Source organism: Octodon degus, unplaced genomic scaffold (genome assembly GCF_000260255.1).
Source record: "Octodon degus isolate 3935 unplaced genomic scaffold, OctDeg1.0 scaffold00280, whole genome shotgun sequence".
NCBI lineage: Eukaryota > Metazoa > Chordata > Mammalia > Rodentia > Octodontidae > Octodon > Octodon degus.
Genome location: NW_004524856.1, coordinates 310,728 through 333,934, shown reverse-complemented (window position 1 = coordinate 333,934; position 23,207 = coordinate 310,728). Strand labels below are relative to the sequence as shown.

General features: G+C 40.0%; 1 protein-coding gene and 1 pseudogene across 1 annotated transcript in view; both read right to left on the bottom strand.

Moving 5' to 3' along the window:
- The window catches only part of Hdac8 (histone deacetylase 8), a 274,832-nt gene that overhangs the window by 179,028 nt on the left and 72,597 nt on the right, over positions 1-23,207 (bottom strand). The window contains exons 5-6 of the mRNA XM_023707099.1: positions 5,450-5,562; positions 1,493-1,570 (exon numbers count right to left, since the gene is read on the bottom strand). Coding sequence (XP_023562867.1) covers positions 1,493-1,570; positions 5,450-5,562 — 191 coding nt within the window. The remainder of the gene's footprint in view (positions 1-1,492; positions 1,571-5,449; positions 5,563-23,207) is intronic.
- Positions 14,262-15,249, bottom strand: LOC101593055 (annotated as a pseudogene).

Sequence of the window (23,207 nt, the reverse complement as noted above, 5' to 3'; positions counted from 1 at the left end):
TCCTCTGGTATCCAAGGCCATCTCAAGGTAGGCTCACGCAGTGAGTCACCAGGACAGAGGCAGTAGTAGCCACCGGCCTTCCAGGGGGCTCGCTTCACTCTCCAAGGTCATAAAGGGCTTCTTGCATAGCTCTCCAGGAAGTGCTGGCTGCTGGGCTCTGGGGCCCCCAGGGTCCTGGTCAGGGGTCTCCCATTTGCGCTTGTGCGAGGGAGGAGGGACTCTCCTCACCCAACCGACCCTCAGGGGGCCCTGGTGCCTCAGACAGACGATGGCTGCAGACTGCTCTGCCAGAGAACTAGAAAACTTAAATGATTTTCTGATAGAAATTCAGAAGGACCAAACGGTTAATCAGCAGAACATTTACTTTCTTTTTTTTTTCAGACTGTATGTCCCTCTGTACTCAAGGCTTGCCTTGAAATTTTGATCCTCCTACCTCAGCATCTTAAGGAATGGGATTACAAGTGTATACCACTGAGTCTAGCTTTAGCAGAGGGCTTTCTAAGGGAATGAAATTTTTAAGAAATAATATGATGAAATAACAATTACAAACAATGCTTAGGGAAGCAAGAAAATCACACAGCAACTAAAAAAATGTCTAGTTTATATCCTATTAGATGAAATAAAACTTGACCTTTCATGATTTTTAGGTTGAAATATTATCAAAATATTGCAATGATCAGGATATTAAGAATCATATGTGGGGGCCTGGCCCTAGCTCAGGCCTTTAAGTGGCTGCTTCCACAAAGCTGTCAGCCTCAGGTTGCTGGAGTTCGAACCTCACAACTATCCCGCTGGCCAAAAGTGCCCTGAAGGCGTTCGAGGAACAAAAAAAAAAAAAAAAAAGAATCATATGTGATATCTGATAGGATGTCAGTTTAAGTGATGTGTCTCTTGGTAGTCCATAAAAGTCTTTTGGAAGAATGCCAAGTGTGCTGGTGCACGCCTGATAATCCCAGCACTTGGGAAGCTGAGGTAGGAGGATTCCCATGAGTTTCAGGTCAGCCTGGGTTTAAATGAGTAAAGGCCAGCCTGAACTGTATAGTGAGACCCTATCTCAAAAAAAAATCATCTGGGCTGGGGAGATAGCTCGGTGGTTGAAGCACCTGCCTAGCAAGCGCAAGGATCCTGGTTCCATCCTGGGTACTGCATGCCATGCCGGCCCCAGGAAACCCAGGTGTGCCCTGCAGCCACCAAAACCGGGCATGGTGGTGCAGGCCGGTAATCCCAGCGCTGGGGAGGCTGAGACCGGAGGATCACTACGAGTCCGAGCTGTGTAGTGGGACCCTGTACCAAATAAGTAAATAAATAAAAGATTAAAAATATGATTCCAAAAAATCATCTGGAAGAAAAAACAGTGTTATTGTCACTTGTGCTCAAATTTTGTGTAGAATAACGCCAATAAGATATTAACAGCACAGAACTATTCAAATATCAAACATAAGAAATGTAGAGAAGAACCATCAAATGTATAGGGAGCCTGCAGCTCACTTGCCTGGGAAAAATCCTGGGGAGAATTTGTGCAGAGACACAGTCATGACTTTGGAGGTGAAACTGAAGGCATCTTGTACACCTACCAAAGAAACAAAGGTCAGAAGTAGTATTACTTTATGTATGGAACTCCTGTTTTCAACACCTGAAAATCTAGAAAGTAACTACAGGAAGAGGGTGGATGAGAATGTAGCAATAATGAAGTGAACAGTTGAGGAATAAAAGTAACATAAACTCCCGGTCTCTGATCTCTGTAATTATGGATGAGGTAGAAGTTTGGTTCCAAGTGAAGTTTGGGATCACTTTTCAAATTCATTGCAAACTATAATTGGATTTCTTCTCTTGAAGCAGTCTCTCTCTCTCTCTCTCTCTCTCTCTCTCTCTCTCTCTCTCTCTCTCTCTCTCTCTCTCTGTATTATCAACCATGCTGAGCAATGCCAACTGGGAAGCTTTATGCTTTGTTCTATTTTGTTTCTAAAGGAGTATTGTGATTATCCTTTAAAAAGATGACCAATACAAACATTAGGCATTGTTAATGAAAATTTAATTATAAAGTACCTCTCTATAATGCTGACTTGGTTATAAATGTACATCATGAAGAGGCCTGTGTCAGTGTATCTTTCTGGCTAAAATCTAGATTGCTGAAAATAGTTATGGCTTTGTCTCTTAATAACAGCTTTATAAGAGTTTTAAAACCTAGAGAAAGATGGGATAAAAGGCCATATATAGAAAAGAGTCTCCTTTCTGTTTAAACAGTCAGAAAATGATAGGTGCCTAGAAGATAAAAGCTAGGAGTTAAAGTAATCCTTAAAAACTATTGTTATCCAACAACCATATTACCCACTTCTGGCCCTTTTCTCCCAGAATCATACAGTCATATAATGGTTCAAATAATCAGACTATAAAAGGGAAGGGCTCTTAGAAAATTCAAGTCCTTTGTGGAGATGGTAAAGGGCTCTGGGGACAGAGAGGAATGGTAGAGAGAGTAGAGGTAAGGAAAGTAAAAAGAATAAAGAGGGAAAATGCATATGTACCAATACCTCATAATGAATATATTCATTGTGCATGGCAAACATATACCAAATTTGAAAGTTAAAAAAATTCAGGTACTATTCTCTTTTATATTTCAAACAAAGACATTGTCTCTGTGTTTACTTAGTATATTCCATCTTCATTAGAGGCCAATAGGGACCTTAAAACAATATTAACTCTGTTTGTATATAACAGGTATGTTTGTATTTCCCAAGACATAAGCCTTATGTTTGCCCTAAGGAGGTAGTGAAAACCAGTTAAAGGCTCCAGGCTAACAGTATAAAGTAAACAGAATGAAACAAACAAAATAAATAAAATAGCATTTCACTCTAGAAACAGAAACAAAGATACTTCATGTAAACTCTGATTATTTATTCTCTAGAATTGTATCAATTTACATTTCACTCAATTGTGTATTCAAGTTCTCATCCTTCCCAGATTGACTAGCACTTGCCATTATTATTCTTTCTTAATCTTAGACAGAAAGATTTGTCTTGTTCTAATTTGAATTTCTCTGAATATTAGGCTATGGAGCATCTTTCCATGTTTACTGGCCATTTATATTTCTTACAGGAAATACTATTACACATAGCTATAAAAGCATAGTTTAACAGGGATGCTGTGGGATAGGTGGAAGGTGTGGAGTTGGTGTGAAACAGGACAGTGGTCAGGTAGGTGAAACATAAGCATTGGGTAGGAATGGCTACAAGATGCTAGTTATGGAATCATGAGAGTTTTAAAATAAACCAAATGTATAAGAGTTTGGGGGTGGTGAAAGAGTCGCTGGAAGGGAGGTGCTGAAGTGGGGAAATAAACTAAAATGAAACACACCATAAAAGTTGGCTAAAACAGGAAACTCTAAATGGTGTAGAAATACCATTGCAAATGGAAGGAATGGTTTCAGGTGACAGTCTTATTTCATTCCTATATGGTTCAATAGAGTCAGTTCTACCCTTGAACTCTTGTATTAATACTTTGAATTTCATATTCATTCATTCCACAAATATTTTACTGAACCACTATTATATACAGAGTACTACTGGTTCAGGGCATTATACAAGACAGGAAGGAGTACATGACTTGATCTCTGCTCTGGAGGAACTTAAAATTTCTGTGAGAAAATACAAGCACATTAAAAGTCACTGAACAATACAGTATAAGACAATAAATAATGAAATAGGAAGTCAATAATAGAAACAGTACAGGTCTTGAAGGTAGGAAAAACACCCTTGCTTTCAGGTGGTAGGGGAAATTTGCTACTGTTAGAACTTGAGTGAATGGGGAGAACTGGAGATACAAAAGGGAAGAAATCAAAACTAAGGAAAAGGGAGGCAAAGCTGGGGAGGTAGGACGAATAAGACAAGTCATGAACAGTGAGACATGCTCATCCAGTAAAGTAGTCTGGACAAGAAGGAGGAAGAAGAAAAATGTGGAAAGATGAGCTGAGGTCTAGTTGAGACAAACCTGAAAAGGCAGGATAGATGATGCACTTAACTTAAAGGCCACTATTTATCAAGGTATGGCCTGCAGAACAACTGAGGTGTTGTTGAAATGTATTCTTTGGTTATATACATGGATGTAGCTTGGCAAACTGCGCCTTAAAACAAATTTCCCAATATCATCCTGATACACTATTAAGTTTGAGAATCCCTGCTCTAGGCCAGGGGTAAGCAAACTAAGTAGCTACATAATACAGATTATAAGCTTTCCAAAGTTCTTATAATCTCTATTGTGCATTCCCATTCTTGCAATGCACATATATATGTACATGCATGATTTTACAACCTATACATATTTTTATAACCCTTTAAAAATGGAAAAGCCATTCTTATCTCACTGGCCATACAGAAATAAGCCGTGGGTCAAGTACCTGTAGCATCTGACTCTTTCTTATAGACAATAATGAGCCTCTGAAAGTTTCTGAATAAGACTGTGTTTTCCCTGGCCAAGCACTCAGAAATTTAGTGAACATGGTTCTCAAAGTAGTATGTTTTTCTCTCATTTCTGTTATTTTAAATTTTCTATCTACAGTCCATATTTATAGCAACTATGCAGGTAAAGCTCCCTGGTGAGGCTTCCTCCAATGTTGTTATGTTTTTTCTCTTTTGGGGGCAGAGCTAACTCTATCTTCTGACTCATATACCTTGATTACCCTAATCTGTAAAACAAACAAACACTCTGAACTGGGGAAGCAGTAATCACTAATATGGAGAATGTGAAGTTATACTTAACTAATAACTTACTGGATAAGTATCACTAGGTGAACAGAAATGTTGTGTCATAGACAGGATTTCCTAAAGAACTATTCCTGAAGATGTACTTTCTAGGTAAAAACACATATGGGGCCAGATAAGTTCTTTCAGTGGGATCTTCTAAAAGGGATTCCATGGGTTAAGGCATATTGTTTAGCGATTTTGCTATTAAAGATTAGGGAAGATGCCCTGGGTTTGTGTAGGACTAATTTACCAAAACAAAGAAGTAGCAATGATTTGGACAGAACATGAATTGGTAGTTTAGTGGTGACCAATTTAGAATGTTTGTCCTTTACGCAGTCACTCCATCTTGAGAGGCACCAATAAAGAGGTGAAGACTGTTGGATCTAACCAAACATTTCCAGTAGAGCCTATGGAAATGGCCTGAGGGAGGTCACTGTGAAGACAGTAAACATTAGGTAAGAGTTCTGTGGCTTCTCCTTCTTTACTATAAAGCTTTGCTTCAGGAGGAGAGGGTACAGAAAATGACAGAAGGCTGGCTTGGGAAGCAAAGCAAGATTGTATCAGAAGGATCTACACTACCTACTTTAGTATTGTCAACTAGGAAAATTTCAACTGTAGCAGGCATTTCTCCTTTTACCAGTGGCCTAGAAGTAGTTTACAGGTCAAAGCCCTTTGCACTAGCAGTGAAGCATCTTTGAAGCTGAAGGGCTTACCATCTCCATGGTGCAGATCCAAATCCACATACAGAATACGGTCAAATTTCCGTCGCAATCGTAATATTCCCAGGACAGCATCATTGAGATAACAAAAACCAGATGCTTCATCTCTGCAAGAAAACAAGTTGCTACAGCCAGCAGCCACAAAGCAATCCAAGAGAATCCTAACAGCCAAGGATCTAACCCTGGCGATCTAGCCCCTTAAAGTACCCCCTCCTTTTAAGAAAAACAAACAAACAAAAACCTACCTATAAGGTTTACATAGTAGAAATGCCCCAAATTATTAGGGATTAAAATGTTTTGGGAAAGTAAATATTTGGATTGATTGGTAACATTTTCCACTTGGGATTTCAGATTTTCAAAGCATTAGAATATTACAACTGTAATCAACAAGACAGTTCCTTCCTTAGATGATTTAGGAATTACTTGGAAAAATCTATGAGTACCCTGAGTTCCTCATGATAAACACTAATTTCCACTTATAGAACTCTAAGAAAGCTAGTATCTAGAAAGGACCTTAAAGACAATTTTATAGAAGATAATGACATTGGAGACTCTGTACTAACTCTATGATATAACCTGGAACTTAAAAAAAAATTCTTGGCACTTGTTGCTTATAATGGCTGAGTGTAGAATATACCAAATGCACAATCTCTTGGGCAGCATAATGTTGTCTTTCTGTAAATGTAATTATCACAATGAAGAGTGAAGCAGGCTTTCTAAAGTTATTTTGTTTCTTTGACAAAAACTATCTACGTTGACCTTACTAGTGTTCTTTCATTTTGTTGCTATTGGTGCTATTATATCAATTTATCTTCCTGCCAACTTTACCTGCTCTTTTATTACATTTCCATTAAGCCTTACTGATTAGATGTAAAAGAACATTCTTTAGCCAGGCATGGTGGCACATACCTGTGATCCTAGTACTCTGGGTGGCTGAGGAAGGAAGGAGGATTGAAAGTTTGAGCTCAGCTGAGCAATTGAGAGGCTTAGCAAGACCCTATTTCAGATTAAAAATTATAATAGGTCTGAGCATGTAGCTCAGTGCAAAGGTCCTGTGTTTGACCTCCAGCACCACAAACAAACACAAAACAAAACAAAAACATTATCATCCAGAGTACATTGCTGGATGTGGTCATGCATCCCTGTAATTCCAGCTACCAGGAAGCTGAAGCAGGAGGACTGGAAGTTGGTGGCCAGCCTGGAAAACAGCAAGACCCTACTTCAAAATCTAAAAGATATTTTTTGAAAAGGGATGGAGATATAGCTCAGTGTTCCTTTAGTTAAATCTCTAGTACAAATGCCTCCCCCTGCACAGTATTACAATTTCCTTTTTAAGGCTTTGTCCTAAATGCTTCAGTTTTCTTTTGCTTCCACAGACACTTCAAATATCCAGCTCAGTTTTTCTAAGTCCTTCCTAAGATTTTACTTAAAACAGAATTCTAGGCATGATGCTTAAAATGACATGTTTGCAACTATGAGAAATCTTTCTAGTGTCTACACAATTCATAAACTTCTCTATCAAATGCCTTCATAATGACATTTCACATTCTAAACAATGCCAGTTCACTGGCTGAATCAATGAAACTGGTACAATGGAGAGCAGGAAGTTGGTAAAAAGTATCACTAAACAACTGACCCTTCAGTAAGGTAAATTCTGCAGCCATATGGCAAAGACTCAGCCTTATATATGCAACTGGGAAGAAAACAAGTAAAGAACTTATCTATGCATGAATTCTCTTCAAAGAAGAATGAAATATGTGACATTGAAAGTTCTTGGATGCAAATGCTATTTTCCAATTGTGAAAAGTCTACTATCATAGTACATCAAAAAAGACATAATCTGTTCTACTGAACATCAGTGGCTTTTGAGGGCATGGAACACTAAGTGCTAAGCAAAAAGAAAAAGGAGAAGGAGGAACACAAATTAGCACAGTACATACTTCCTTCTTGTACAGAACCTGCAGTTAAGTTATGGGGACAGAAAACAAAAACAAAAACCAACCATAGGGACCAAAAGGCAATCAGATATAATACGGCATGTAAAGAGTATACAGAGGGAGTACACAGACAAAGTAGGCAAAGTATATTCACTGTCGGTATTGTCAGTAACCACAAATAAGAAAATATTTGGTGAAATATTGTCATTGCCAAAATTGAACTTAATCTCAGTCCTATGCTTCTGGAAAGCAGTGATGGTTAAGAAGCCTCCCACTCCTTCGTGTTCTGAGCGCTAACCACAAGGCAATGACCACATTGTCCTGGCATGGTCCAAGAGAGGAGCCATTCCCATCCTTCCTTATGTTTCCTATGATTTGTGGATAACTCCCAGGTTTACTCTTTTCTATCAAACTCCAGACCCTTTCAAGATACTCTTCATTAATAAACATTTTTATAGCAATAACCAGAATGATGATGATGATGATGATGATGGTATGTATAATTCAGAAAGTCCTTTACATCTCTTTGTATGAATGTGTAATATTTTCCTACCTCTGAATAGTATTACCAAATTATTTATAAAATCTTTTAAGAGATCTCTTTCTCATTGGCTTATAAAAAGAAGCATATTTGGCAAATAGAACATTGCCAAAATTCCTAAAAATAAGAATATTGCATCTTCAAGATTTTCAAAGTACTAAAAATGTATTCCTATAAAAGTAAAGTCAAATGTTTTATTAAAAATTCAGGTTCACATCACTTTGGTACATTTTTAGCATATAAGACTATTTTAGTGATTTTGGTTTACTAAAACCATCTATATTGTTCTGACTTATTGGGGCTGGGGAGGTAGCTCAGTAGAATAAGCGCTTGCCTGGCAAGCACAAGGACCTGAGTTCAATCTCCAGTTCTGCCAAAAATAAAAAACCAAAATGTTCTGACTTATTAATGTTTGGTAGAATATGCAGGTAGATTTTTATTCTACTTAGGTGTATACTTCTTGAATGTATACAGGTTTATTGGTTGAATGAGCTAACATTATTTGTACTAAATGTTTAACATGAAAAATGTAAATTTGTTCAAGCACACTGAGTCATTGTGATGGCAATCTTTAGCTGAACAATAATTATTACTACATTTTAGGGAATACTGAAGATTGAACCCAGGGCCTTTGCACTGATGCTCTGAGTTATAGCTCTAGCCCTTTCCATATTTTTAAATTCTGCAACAGATTCTCACAAAGTTGATAATCTTCCCAGGCTGGGCTTGAATTTCACATCCTCCTGCCTCAGCATCCCAGAGTAGTGGGATTATAACCCCCTCAACTTCCACTGAGGATTGAACTCAGAACCTCAGGAAAGAGCTGTACAACTGAACTACAATCTTATGTCTTTTCTATGATTTGATTTTATTATGCTCTTGATTACTTAAAAAAACTAAGTGTTCTCAGAAAAGAGTTAAGGTCCTTTACAATCATTTTACATGCTATGTTTATCTTTAAAAGACAATATTGATTTTCAATAACCTATTATCCTATTTTAAGTCCCAGTGACCTTATGAAAAAATTACAAAGGATTTGTTCACTCTTTAAAAAAATAATTCTAATGATCATTAGATTTGATACATTACTATTGAGGAATTACACAGGTATAACTGTAAAATCAGAAGACTTTTCTACCCTCCCTAGGTTAAACTGTTATGGAAGTAATGTATTTCAGAAATTGTATGCTGCTTGGAGAAGTTCCTATAGATTCATGAATGTCCTAGCTGGCTGCGGTGTGCTTCTGTTAGTCAGAATAAAGGTGCTACTTTGTCAAATATTAGACCACTATAGTACAATATTTGTTTCTTCTATTTGGGGGACACATTCCAAGACCCCAAGTGGAGGTATCACTAAACAGCCAACCATGCAGCTAGGACCAAAGCCCAGATATACTGTACTTTTCCTATACGTACATATCTATGGTAAAGTCTAATTTGTAAGTTAGGCACCAGAGATTAAGGATAATAATCAATAATAAATAAACTATAAAAACTGTAATAAAAGCATATGAAGATGATCTCATTTTTCTCCCTCTCTCAAAAATATTTTATTGTAGTGTACTGACTATGGTTCACCGTGGGTAGCTGAAATTGGGAAGGTGAAACCACAGATGGCAGGCTACTATATAGTGTTTTCCATCATAATTTAAATTTCTTTTCTTTGTTTTTTTGAGACAGGTTCTCATTATGTAGTTTAGGTTCACCTTCAACTCACTATATAGCTCAGGCTGGCCTCAAACTCAGAGGAATCCTCCTGCCTCAGTCTCCCAAGTGCTAGGATCACACATGTGTGCCACCAACTCAGCTCTAATTTCTTAAAAAATGTTTACTTTATATCAACCTTAAATCTCTGGGTTTTTTTAAAATAATTAGTACATTTTTAGTACATGATGTTTACATTTCTTTTGGGAACTGCTCATGTACATAAAACATCTTAATCCTTCTTATCATCCTTTTTCTCTTTCTTCCTATCCATCTCTTGATCATCTTCCTTTTTTTCTGGTACACGTTTCCAATACACAGTTATAACAGTCAGTGCTTACTAGAGAAACAGATTTAATGCAAGATATATAAATATATAAGAATTTACAAGATTGGCTTACAATGGCCCCCTCCAGTGTCAGGTGAGGAAAAGTGCAAAAGGGCTGTCTGCATACCGGAGATGTGCAGGATCCTGCTGAAGGCCTGGAGCTCGCTATAGTCTGTATCAGAAGGCCGAAGGGTATGTAGTGGAAGGCTGAAGACAATGCTTAAGATGAAGGCAAAGATGGAAGCTCCTCCAAAGAAACAGAGGCAAGCCTTTCTTCTTAATTTCCCTTGTATACCACTCTGGTGACAGCCAGCCCTATGGTGGGTCTTCCACGCCCTGAACTATGCTGAGTCAGTTCAGTTGGATATTTTTTATTGAAGCTGACACAATCAGTTACCTACCACAGTAAGGCTTACTTTCCTTCTGAGCACTTAGTAAATGTGTGTAATACATCGTGATTCCTTTTTAAAATCTCCTTTCTCTTCTTCTCCTTTCCCCAATTTCTTCTCCTTTGAGAAAGATCTACCTCCCCACTTCTTATTACCCACCTTTCATTTTACTCTTCATTTTTATTTTGACTTCTCAAATAAGAGAAACTATGTACCATTTAAGCTTGTGTGTCTGATTTATTTCATTTAACATGATGGTCTCAATTTTCCTAGAGATGATTCAAGTTTATCTTTCTTTATGGCAGAGCAGCATTTCATTATGTGCAAACATCACATTTTCTTTATCCATCTGTTGATGAGCATATAGACCAATATCAATATGTAGCTATTATGAATTGTGCTGCTATAAACATTGGCATGCATGTATCACTGCATTATGATGACTTTAACTCTTTTGGGAAGATACCTCCAAGGGGAATACTGTATCAAAAGAAATTTCTAGTTTCAGCTTTCTGAGGATTCTCCATACTGACTTCTATAGTGGTTGTAGTAGTTCAAGTTCACATTCCCATCAACAGTACAGTAGGTTTCCTGCCCCTGATACCCAGCCTTACCAACATGTCATTATTTTATTTCTTAATGATGGCCATTCTTTCTGGGGTAAGATAGAATCTCACTGTCATTTTACTTTGCATTCTCTAGTGGCCAGCAATGTTGAACATTACTTTATATATTTATTGGCCATTTGGGTTTCTTCTGTGATGTATCCATTTTAAGTGTCCGTTTTCTAATTGAGCCTTTTATTCAGAGGGGGTCTAATGTTTTTGAATTCCCACATAGTCTACATATTAGTCAGAATAGTTAGCAAAAAATTTTCCATTCTACAGGCTGCCTTTTCACTTTGCTGGTTGTTTGTTTTGCTGTACTGAGGCTTTTAAATTTGATAATGATCCCACTTGTTCATTTTTTTGGTATTATTTCCTATATAACTAGTGTTCTGTTCAGAAAGTCCTTGTCTATATCTATGAATTTAAGACTTTTACCTATTTTCTCTTCCAGTAGGTTGTTTCCATTTTAACAATTAGTTCTTTTTTCTTTTTTTTTTTCAGAACGAGGGATTGAACTCAGGTTCTTGTGCTTGCCAGGGAAGCACTTATTCCACTGAGCCATCTCCCTGGCCCTAATAATTAGTTCTTCCACTTATATTGATTTAGTTTAGTACATGGTGAAAGACATGGATTTCGATTGAATCTTGTGTTTGTGGATAGCAAGTTTTCCTAACACAATTTGTCAAAAAAAAAAAAAAAGGCTATCTTTCCTCTAAAACATTTTTAGCCCCTTTGTCAAAAACCAAATGGTTGGGGGCCTGGCCCTAGCTCAGGCCTTTAAGTGGCTGCTTCCACAAAGCTGTCAGCCTCAGGTTGCTGGAGTTTGAACCTCACACCTCTCCCACTGGCCAAAAGTGCCCTGAAGGCATTCGAGGAACAAACAAACAAACAAAATCCTTGGGGCCAGGGAGATGGCTCAGTGGAATAAGCGCTTCCCTGGCAAGCGCAAGGGCCTGAGTTCAATCCCCGGCTTTGCCAAAAAAAAAAAAAAGAAAAGAAAAATAAAAAATGGTTGAATGTGGCATGGGGTTATTTATGCATCGTCTTTTGTATTCTATTGATCCTCACGTTTTTGTGCTAGTACCGTGCTGTTTTTCATCACACTAGCTTCATAATATAACTTCAATTCTGGCTCATGGTGCGTTCCACTTTGCTCTTTTCAGCAAGTATTGCTTTTGCTATTTTGAGTCTCTTCTTGGGGCGGGAGATGGCTCAGTGGAATAAGCACTTCCCTGGCAAGTGCAAGGGCCTGAGTTCTAATTCCTGGTTGCACCAAAAACAAAAACAAAAACATAAAAGAGTAGAATATATTGAGCTGGGGAGATAGCTCAATGGCATAGGCACCTGCCTGGCAAACACATGGTCCTGAGTTCAATCCCCAGTACCAGAAAAGCAAAACAAAACAAAACAAAAAACCAAAGAGTAGAGTCTCTTCTCTGTCTGTATGAATTTTAGGATTGTTTTCTCTAGGTCCACCTGTTTACTTTGCATGTAGCATTGTCCCAGTTATTAGTAAGGATTTACATCACTCACCTGAGGAACTTTATTAATATACGAATGTTTCAGACCTTTACTTAACAGTCAGAGATTGGGTACTGACTAACTATGGTTGCTATATTCATAGTATGCCAGAACTATTATATGTTATATCTGAGTCTTTTTTCTCTATAAAGATGTTTGTACATTTTTGTAAATTAGATATAATGCCCTCTTTGAAAATAGGGTTAATCACTGTATTTACTGATGTTTTAACTAAAATGTTTTTAGATTGCCCTTTTTCTTGTTTTCTATGCCACAGAACTACATTTCCTTGTCAGTTGCATTATTATTCTTCTAATATACTCTCATTAGGTTTTTCCCTTTTCAAAATGATCAGTAATAAGGTAACTATAGCTATTGTAAGCCTTTTCATCTTTTATAGATTGCTTTTTATCCTTTACTCAGATGCTTCCCTAAAAGCATGTGCAATCAAGCTGCAAGAGAGCTTCAACTCCAATAAGGGTGTCTGAAAGCCTCGTAGAAAGGTCTATGCTAGGTACTTTTGTGTACAGGCTACTAATGGGATAAACAACTTTGAGGTCACATTAGTCAACTGAGTCAAGATTTAAAAAACGAATTGAGAAGCACATTGCTTAATAAACTCCTAAGCCAAGGTTGAGTGGCACAAGAACTAATTACATGAACTTGAAACAACTGATGAGGGAATGTATGAGTTTTGTTTGCAATATTTTTTTAAGAGAACAATTTGTTATAATGAGCCAGAAATATAAGATTCCACTGAAATTCCAACTGACAGATTATGGTTGAACTGAAATCTTTAAGGGAAAGCAGGTCAAATAAAGCCAGCAGAGAAGCCCAAACAAACATAAGGATAATGGATTTCAACACTGAGTAGCTCTAGAACCCTCTACCCTTCAGCAGTTTGCATCTACCAGACCAACTGGCTTCTGCTTCTATGGTCTAGGCAGAAGCCAATTCAACCTCTTTGGACATGATACAAGGCCCAAGAAAGCTTTAAAATCTCAGTTGGGGTACAAAGTACACAACTCAACTCAGCACACGGGTTATCATCTCTGTGGTATCAATAAACATGGTAGTAATTTTAAAGCAACTGAAGGTGCTACTCGTAATGTGGCCCTGTAGCAAAAGCAGTGCTCCTACATTGGTAACACAGCAGAATGCATTTTTCACCAGTATCTTCTCTTTTTTTAACCAGGAATCAAACTCAGAACCTCATGCTTGCAGGCAGGCACCATGTCTTTGTGCTATTCCCCCTGGCCCTGCTGAATGCATTTTTGAGCTCCACATCTTCCTGACACTTAAGAGCCAAGTAAAGAGGATGTACAACAGAATTCCAACTCAGAAACCAAGGCATTAGGCAGGAACACTGGCTCTTCTTGGGACCTTCTGGTGGGGGCATAGAGACAAACACAAGGAACATTAGAATGTCAGAGGTTATGGCAGGCAAGAGAAAGCAGAGGTAGGGTAAGTGTTCTACCTACAAGGCCAACACATTCATGTTCAAAGAGAAGTCTGGGTGAAGGGAATAAACAACAAAAAACATTCAACCAAATCAAAGGGAAAGGGGTTTTCATACAACACAGTATCAAAAGTAAAAGGAACACACAAAATGCACAAACTGGTGGCAGGTAACGCCACAGCCTGTTATTATAGGTCCTTCTTCCATCAACCAGGTTTCTTCTCTGTCTTCCCAAGGTTATTTACAGATGTGGCAACTTTAACAAGAGTCTGTCACAGATGGGCAGGCAGGCAGGCAGGCAGGCAGGCAGGCAGGCAGGCAGGCAGGCAGGTTTCAATCATTGGTTTCAGGATCTGTCTGTGCCATGTAGGCATCCAACTCAGCATCCAGGTGTCCTTTAGTTTTCTACATGTAGGCATCCAACTGGTTGTCCAGCTGCTCCTTGGTCAACACAGGGCGAGTAAGGGCACCTCTCTCCCCCGTCCACGTCCTCCAAAGCCCCTTCTTCCCTGACCTATCATACCCCGACCTCTACCACCGATTCTGCCAGGATCCATAGCTCCACGCCCTAGGCCCCCTCTCCCAGGATCTCCACGACCTCGAACACCACCTCTTCTTAAGCCCATTCGGGGAGCTACGGCTCGTCCACCTCGAGTCAGGTTTTGACCTCGGAGCGACATCCTGCCCCTAAGCAGGGTCCTGGTGGCGCGTCCCCCACACAGTCCTCCTGTGGGCAAGCCTCTCTGGAGTATGGGCAGGCCTCGTCTTCCAATGACTCCTCTGGCCAGAGCCCCTGTGGGTCGGCCTAAGTGTGCCTGGATGTTACTCTTACCCAGGCGCTGCTTTAAGCTCTTCTGCTTAAGTTTTAATGCTGCCGGGACAGAGGGTCTATTCTCCATCTGCTGGGCCAGTCTTCTGTTTCTGGCACTGGCTAGCTGCTGTTGTTGCTGCATTGAAGCCCGAATATTCACTGGCATCGGCTGTTTGTTCTTCAGCATATTAGTAAAGCGCTCATTTAGAGACATCTTGGTGGTGCTTTTTAGCACAACTTTTGGTGCTGACTGGGCAGCCATCTTCAAATCCGGAGGATCGAAGGAAACGGACGCCAGTGCTCCTCCCGGGGCTGCCACCATGGCTGCGGCAGGCGGGCCGGGGACCGGCCGAACCCAAGTGGACGATGGAGGGGCTCGGGCTGACGAGGTGGGCGGTTGGTTTGATGTGTAATTGGTAGATGGCGAGGTTCGCTCTTTAGGGGTCAGCTGCCTACTCACTGGACGATCCGCCTGCTCTCCCGGCCTGCCTTTTCCTACTTTTCGTCTGTAACAGCACAGTTTGGAGGCGAACTCCCGCTCGACGGCTAAAACAAAATGGCCACCACGCCCAGTGCGAAATGCGTTTGTTTGGAATATTGCTGACGCTTTAATATGCTATTTTCTGGATAGATAAAGCACTAATTTCTTTTCTCTCTTATGCTACCTTTAACATAAAACTCATAGTAGTCCATGGGTTTATAAAACGAAGTGAAACATCTGTAAACGGGAATACCTTACTCCCCCATCTGAGTGTCCACTATCATCTTCTATTCGTGCTGTGTTGGGTATTGGACCCAGGGCCTCTGCGTTCAGAGCACACGCTCTCTCACAGGAGTACATCCCCAGCCAGGTATTCTTATTTTCACATCAAAGTAATTAATTATCTACACAAGTTCAGTAAAACCCCTTTGCTTCTGTGTTACCCATACATACTTGAAAACACTAGTATGTAACCAAGGACTTCTGGGATGTCATATTTATGAACGCAACTCATTGAAAAGGATTTAATCAAACACTTTGAAGGAACTAAGCCTGACTGTATGGTACCAACACATACAAAGCCCTCTGGAGGAAACCAGCCTGCTACTAGCCTTACAAGCAAGTAAGGAAGGCTACTCCTTGGCAGGCCCTGAAACAGGATAATTCAGGAGATAATTGTCTCAAAATTATACGTACTATAGGTAAAACCTTTTTTGATTGATTTCCTAGCCATAACACACTTTAAATATTCCAAACTAAGATTCTTTTTTTTTAAAATTTATTTGTTTATTTATTTATTTGTGTGTGGCCAGCTCAGCCCACCAGGGAGCGGGGCTGGCTGGCATGTGGCGCTGGGGGATTGAACCGCAGTCCCTGTGCTTTGCTTAGCTTAGCTTGTTCTAAGTAGGTGCTTTAGACCACTGAGCCATCTCACCAGCCCTAAGATTCCTTTTGAAACTTCCTGCAAAGCGGGCTTAAGGTCTATAAGGCATATTGTCATTTTTGTTGTGTCTATATAAGTTACCAGGCTACATCTAGTGAGACTTTATTTTGTAACATTTTTATTGAGGTAAAGTTCATGTAATATAAAATTAACCATTTTAAAGTATATGATTCAGGGGATGGAGATATAGCTCAGTGGTAGAGTGTGTAGCAGGAGATCCTGGGCTCAATCCCTAGCACTTCCAAAAAATGTGTACAATTTAAGTAGCATTTTCTACATTCACAATTACTGTGTAATCTCTACCTGAAACTAGTTCCGAAACTTTTTTTTTAAAATGTATTTGGTACAGGGTCTACAGGGTCTCACTACATAGATCAGACTCATAGTGATCCTCCTGTTTTCAGCCTCCCAAGTGCTGGGATTACATGTGTGCACCACCACGCCCAGTCTCAATCACCGTGTGTGTCCCATGGGTGGGGCCAGTGCAGTGCACCCGGGATTGAATCTCCATCACTGCATTCTGCCTAAGCAGGTGCTTTAGTCTGCTGAGCTATCTGGCCGGCCCTCCAAAACATTTTTGCACCTTGAAAGAAAACCCTGTGCTTATTAAACAGTCACTCCTTACTCCCCTCTTTTCTGAGCTCCTGATAAACCATCAATCTACATTTTCTATGGATTTACCAATTTTGAGTATTTCATAGAAATGAAATAATGCAATATGTGATTTAATATGTCTGGTTTCTTTCACTAGTCTTTGAGTTGAGGTTCATCCATTTTGTAGTACTGTCAATACCTGACTCCCTTTGTAGCTAAATAATCCCTTTTATATATGTACACATATATACACCATATTTTAGTAATATCTGTGATGTTTTTACCTTTTGGCTGCTACTGTGAATAGTGCTGCTGTAAACATTTGTGTAAAAGTATTTGTTTGACTGCTTGTCTACAAATATATACAAAATATATATAGACAGAGAGTTGCTGGTTTTTTTTTTTCTTTCTGTATTTTAGGGAAAGATCTACAGGGTGTTCAGGGTTTTACTATTAGATCGGACTCAGTGATCTGCCTGTTTACAGTCTCCCAAGAGCTGGGATTACAGGTGCATGCCACCACACCCAGACTCAATTGCAGTCTCCGTGTGCCCTGGGGGCAGGGCCAGCAGGGCAGGCCTGGGAATTGAACCCCCAGCCCCTGTGCCTGCTTGCAGGCACTTGAATTTGCTGAGCTTTTTGGCTGGCCCTGAGTTGCTGTGTTATACAGCAGTTGTGTTTAACTTTGGAGGAATGACCAAATTGTTTTGCATAACAGCTGCACAATTCATTTCTTCCATCAATGTAGAGGTTCCAATTTTTCCCTATCTTCAGTAACATTTATTATTTTCTAGGGGTTTTTTTTGGGTGGGTGGTGTGGTTGTTAAATTCTAGCCATCCTAACTGTTTCTCATTGTGAATTTGATTTGTATTTCTCTGATGAATAATGATGTCAAGCATCATTTCACATGATTGTTGGCCATTTGAATTTTTTGTTTTTGTGGCCGGCTCAGTCCACCTTGGGAGTGGGGCTGGCATGCTATGTAGTGCCAGGGATCACACCTCGGTCCCTGTGCTGCCTAAGCTTGCCTAAGCAGGTGCTTTAGACTACTGAGCTATCTCACTGGCCCCTGGCCATTTGAGTATTTCTTTGGAGGAATGTCTACTTAAGTGCTTTGCCTTTTTCTTTCTTTCTTTTTTTTTTTTGGCAGGAACCACGGATTGAACTCAGGCCTTTGCAATTACCAGGGAAGCGCTATTCTACTGAGCCATCTCTTTTGGACTTTGCCATGTAGCCCAGGTTGACTTCAAACTTGTGGAAATCCTGCTTCAGTCTCCTGAGTGCTGGTATTAGAGCCATGTGCTACCATACCTGGCTGGTTTTAATTCAGGTATCTGTGTTTTTGCTTGGAGTGGTAAGAGCTCTTTAAATATTCTATATATCAGACACTTCCTTTATCAGATATATGATTTAGAAATATTTTCTTATTCTGTGGATTGTCTTTTCAGCATTGGTAATATCTTCATGTGTATGCATGCACTCCTGTAGTACTGGGATTCAACCTAGGGCCTAGTGAATGCTAGGCAAACATTCTGCAGAGCCATACTTGCAGCCCATGATAATGTATGTCTTTATATATAAAAGTTTTAAATTTCAACAAACTTAAATTTATTTATTTATTTAAACTTTCTGCAAAGCTTTATTCCAGGACTTAGTCCTTCTTGGCAGCTGCCTTCCTCATGGCGGCCAGCACGTTGCTCAGCTCCTTACGCTTCCTCTTGGTGTGGATGTGTGTCCCCACCCTTTTCTTGATGAACTTGAGGGTGCGCTTGTCCTTGGAGACCTTGAGCAGCTCCATAGTGCATGGCTTATAGGAGGCGAAGCCGCACACCTCCCGGATCATGTCCCACACGAACTTGGTGTGTTTGGTGAGACGTCCGCGGTGGCGGCTGTGCCCCGGTTTGCTCACATTCTTAGTCACCTTGTGGCCCTTGTTGAGGCCCCATGGCCATGGGATAGCGGAGGGCCATGGCTACTGTTCTTCCATGGTTGCTGTGGCAGAAGCAATTTTTTTTTTACTGTTTATAAGACCAGACTGGGGCTGGGGAGATAGCTCTGTGGCATAAACGCCTGCCTGGCAAGTGCAAGGTCTTGAGTTTGATCCCTGGTTAAAATACAAAAGAAAACAAACGAACAAACAAACAACAAAAAAGACCAGTCTTTTTTGATTCAAGAATAATCTTTCTGGGCTGGAGATATAGCTGTATGGTAGAATAGTTGCCTAGCATCCTCAGAGCTCTCCTGGGTTCGAACTCCAGCATTATAAAAAATTGTTTTTCTTTAATATTATCTTTAGTCAAGACAGAGTTAGGGGCTGGTGAGATGGCTCAGTGGTCTAAAGCACCTACTTAGAACAAGTTTAGCAAAACACAGGGACCACGGTTCAATCCCCACTGTTCAATCCCCCAGCACCACATGTCAGCCAGCCCCGCCCCCTGGTGGGCTGAGCTGGCCACGCGCGCGCGCGCGCGCACACACACACACACGACGGAGTTAGTATAGAGAAATGTTGTGCTTTAATAGAAAATTCTGGGCCAGATAGCTCGGTGGAATAAGTGCGTCCCTGGCAAGTGCAAGGGAAGGGCCTGAGTTCAATTCCCTGGTTCTGCCAAGAAAGAGAGAGAGAGAGAGAGAGAGAGAGAGAGAGAGAGAGAGAGAGAGAGAGAGAGAGAATTCTGCCTGTCATACAGCACACCAGTCTGGGTAATCAGAGTCTAGTCCTGTTTCTGTTTTGTTTGGAGATGCTTGGGATTGAACCCAGGGCCTTCTTACTGAGCTATATTCCCAGTCCTTTTTGTTTTATTATGAAAGAGAGTTTTACTAAGTCACTAAGATGCCCAGGTTAGGCTCAAACTTGGGATCCTCCCACCTCAGCCCCTAAGAATGCTAGGTTTACAGACATGGACCACCACTCCAAGCCTTGTTCACTGTCTTTGAGCTATTTTGAAGCCCTTTAGAAACTGCAGGTTACCGTTATGTAAATGTTTGCTTGTCTGGTAGAAATATAAGTGAGTTTCTTTCTGTGGAAAAACCAGTTTCGGTTATTTGTAAATTACACTGGAATACTGTTACCTTTCCAAAGTTGTCATTCTTTGCCAAATTTTTAACTCTTTCAGTTTTCTTCAGTATGTTGCTAGTATCCGCTCTGCTAACATTTCTGATTTTTATTCCTCCCACTTGATTTGAAGTCATGGAGAAGTAAAATCTGACTACTATCCAGATCCCTATGGGATTCTAATTGTCTTGCAGCTTTCCCTCTTTAACAGGTCTGAAGGAACGTTTAAGCCCAATCAGCCCAACAATTTAATATCAGGCTAGATGAACATATCCCTGCAATAGCCCATGCAGGACAGGGATGTTCCCTGAAATGGCTGCTACCTAGCCCACTGAAGAAGTCTGGAGAGATGTTCAGGTCATGCATGTCCTTGCATATGTCATCATCAAGCCTGTGGACAAGTGTCAGACTTGGAGCACACACATCATAGCTTCATGAGCACTGCTGTGTAACATGGCAAGATTTTCTTCCACTGGTGCCTTAGAATCCATGGAGCCAGTGAACTTCCAGATTCATTTCTTGGTTTGGCTCTTTATTATAACATAATTTTTATATTAACACTTCTTTTGTTCATTTTAACCATTCCTCTTATAAGATGCCTTATCCTCAGGACTCTACATAAATGTGACTTTTCCACTATCTCTCAACAGATGCTTCAACTTGTTTTCTGGGCGTAGCACCAGTAAATGTCCTTGAGAGCCTATTTCTTAAACCTCTGGAGAGGTTTATGTTCAGCTCTGAATTGCTCAGCAATGAATGAGATTTGTTTTACACAAAGGGGAGAAATTATAGCATTGACATATATATCTGAGCCCTGTGTCCTAGAAAGCAGTGATGGCTAAGAACTCCCTCCCATCATCTTGCTTTCCAGGAAATGGCTAATGACAAGGCTCCTCCTTACCCTGGCACACTATTTTAAGATAAAATCCATGTGTATCCTTTCCCATGACATTTCTAAGATTTGTATAGATGGCTAGGTGTGATGGAATACACCTGTAATCCCAGCACTCTGCAGGCTGAGGCAGGAGGATTGCCCCAGCAGGCCCTAGAGACATAGTAAGCCCCTGTCTCAAAAAACCAACAGATTTGTATGGATGATTCTGTTTTTGCCCCCAGACAGGTTCTTGCTATGTGGTTCAGGCTGGCCTCAAACATGCAGCAATTCTCCTGTCTCAGACTCCTGAGTGCTGAGATTATTGGTGTGTGTGACCATGCCCAGTGTAGAAGACCCTGCTGTTTACCTGCCTTTATAATATTCCAAATTCTCCTCCTCCAGATGTCCTCACTAATAGTTTCAACAATGAATAGCTGAATAAAATAATTTTCTTAATAGTCTTGGACATTTTTTCTTTCACATCATCAACACTACTGTGTTCAGGGGAGAAACCAGCTCCAACAAACATATATCTGAAAACTCTGGGAACTGAATATGTAGTTTTTGTGATTTGACAATTGCTTCCTCTTCTAGATACATTTAGCTTCTCAAATGCCCTGACGAATTGTGAATCACAAAATCAACCTTTAAGAAAAAATCACAGGGCTCAGTCAATTGCATTTGCTGTTTTGACGTCCATTAAAGGTCAGGGACTCTTGGGTCAGGACATGAAGACATTTTGTGAGCCACCAGATGATTACCTTGCCTGGACTGCATTATATTCCTATACTGCTTAACAGCTTAATCATCACGAGCAATGACTTTCACAATTAAAACAACCTTCAGAAAATAGATTTTTCAGTCTTAGTATCTACTGATGGACATTTAGGTTATTTCCTAAATTTTGCTTTTACAAGTACTCTGCGATAGATTCTTACACATGACTTTAAATCTTTTTTTTAAACTCAGGATTGAACACAGTGCCTTCACAGAGCTTCAAACTTAACCCTTAATTTTTTTTTTATTTATTTGTGTGTGTGTGTATGTGTGTGTGTGTTTGTGTGTGTGTGGCCAGCTCAGCCCACCAGGGGGCAGGGCTGGCTGGCATGTGGTGCTGGGGGATTGAACCGTGGTCCCTGTGTTTGCTAAATTAGTTCTAATTAGGTGCTTTAGACCACTGAGCCATCTCACCAGCCCCTTAACCCTTAATTTTTAAAAACATCATGACAACATCTTGCTAAATTTCCCAGGTTGGGCTTAAACTTTCCATCCTCTTGCCTTAGCCTCCCAGAATCCTGGGATTACAGAAATGTACTACAACACCTGGTTTGCACATGTCTTTTTGAGTGTGCATGAATATACATGAAAGATATGCTACTAGATTTAATCTCTGGGTCAAAGGATTTCATTTATAATTTAGATACAATTGCCAAATTGCCTTTCATGGGTCTGTAACAATGTACTCACTGTGTTATCAAACATTTGTATTTGTAATAATCCAATAAATGGCAAAATGGTAAAAATAGCACTATAGATGCACAACTAATATTTTCCTTTGGACCTTTGTAAGACTTGCTCAGATACATCCTTCTTTTTGTGGTTGCTGGGGATTGAACTCAGGACCTTGTGCTGCCAGCCAGGTGCTTATATGCTGAGCTATCTCACTGGCCCTAGACACTCATTTTCTACTACAGTGTTATCATGACTCTTACAATTTCTTTTTTTTTTTTCTTTTTGCTCTAAATGCCTTCAGGGCAGGTTTGGCTGGCTTGAGTTGTGGGGATCGAACCACAGCAACCTGAGCCTGACTGCTTTGTTGAAGCAACCACTTAAAGAACTGAGCTACAGGGCAGGCCCCCAACTCTTACAATTTCTTACTTTTATTAAAACTATTTCAGAACCAGCAAATAGTATAGTTTGGCTTTCCTCTGTTGTTGGCACATAATAAAAATAATAGGTAACATTTATTGATTATCTTTTGCCAGGAATTTCATTAAGTGTTTTCAATATTGTTAATTCAATTTTCACAACAACTCTGTGAGATAAGTACCATTATTTCTATTATACAAATGAGGAAACTAAAGCACAGAGACATTAAGTAACTTGTTCGAGGTCATAGAGCTTGAATTTGAACTCTTGTCGCTTTTTTGAGACGGGGTCTTTCTGCGTAGTTCAGGCTGGTCTTGAACTCACTATGTGGTCCAGGTTGGAATCCAACTCATGGCAATCCTCATGTCTTAGCCTCTTGAATTCTGGGCCTACAGGAGTTTGGTAACACACCTGGTCTTGAATTTTTAAAAACCATTTTAGCAACGTATGATTGAATATATCTCTCTCTGTATACGCAGATATATAGATAATAGGTATACAAATACCACACATATTTCATGTATACAACTTGATGAATTTGGAGATAAGTATATATACCTGTGAAACCATCAACACATGGGGCTGGAGAGATGGCTCAGTGGTCTAAAGCACCTACTTGAAACAAGCTTGGCAAAGC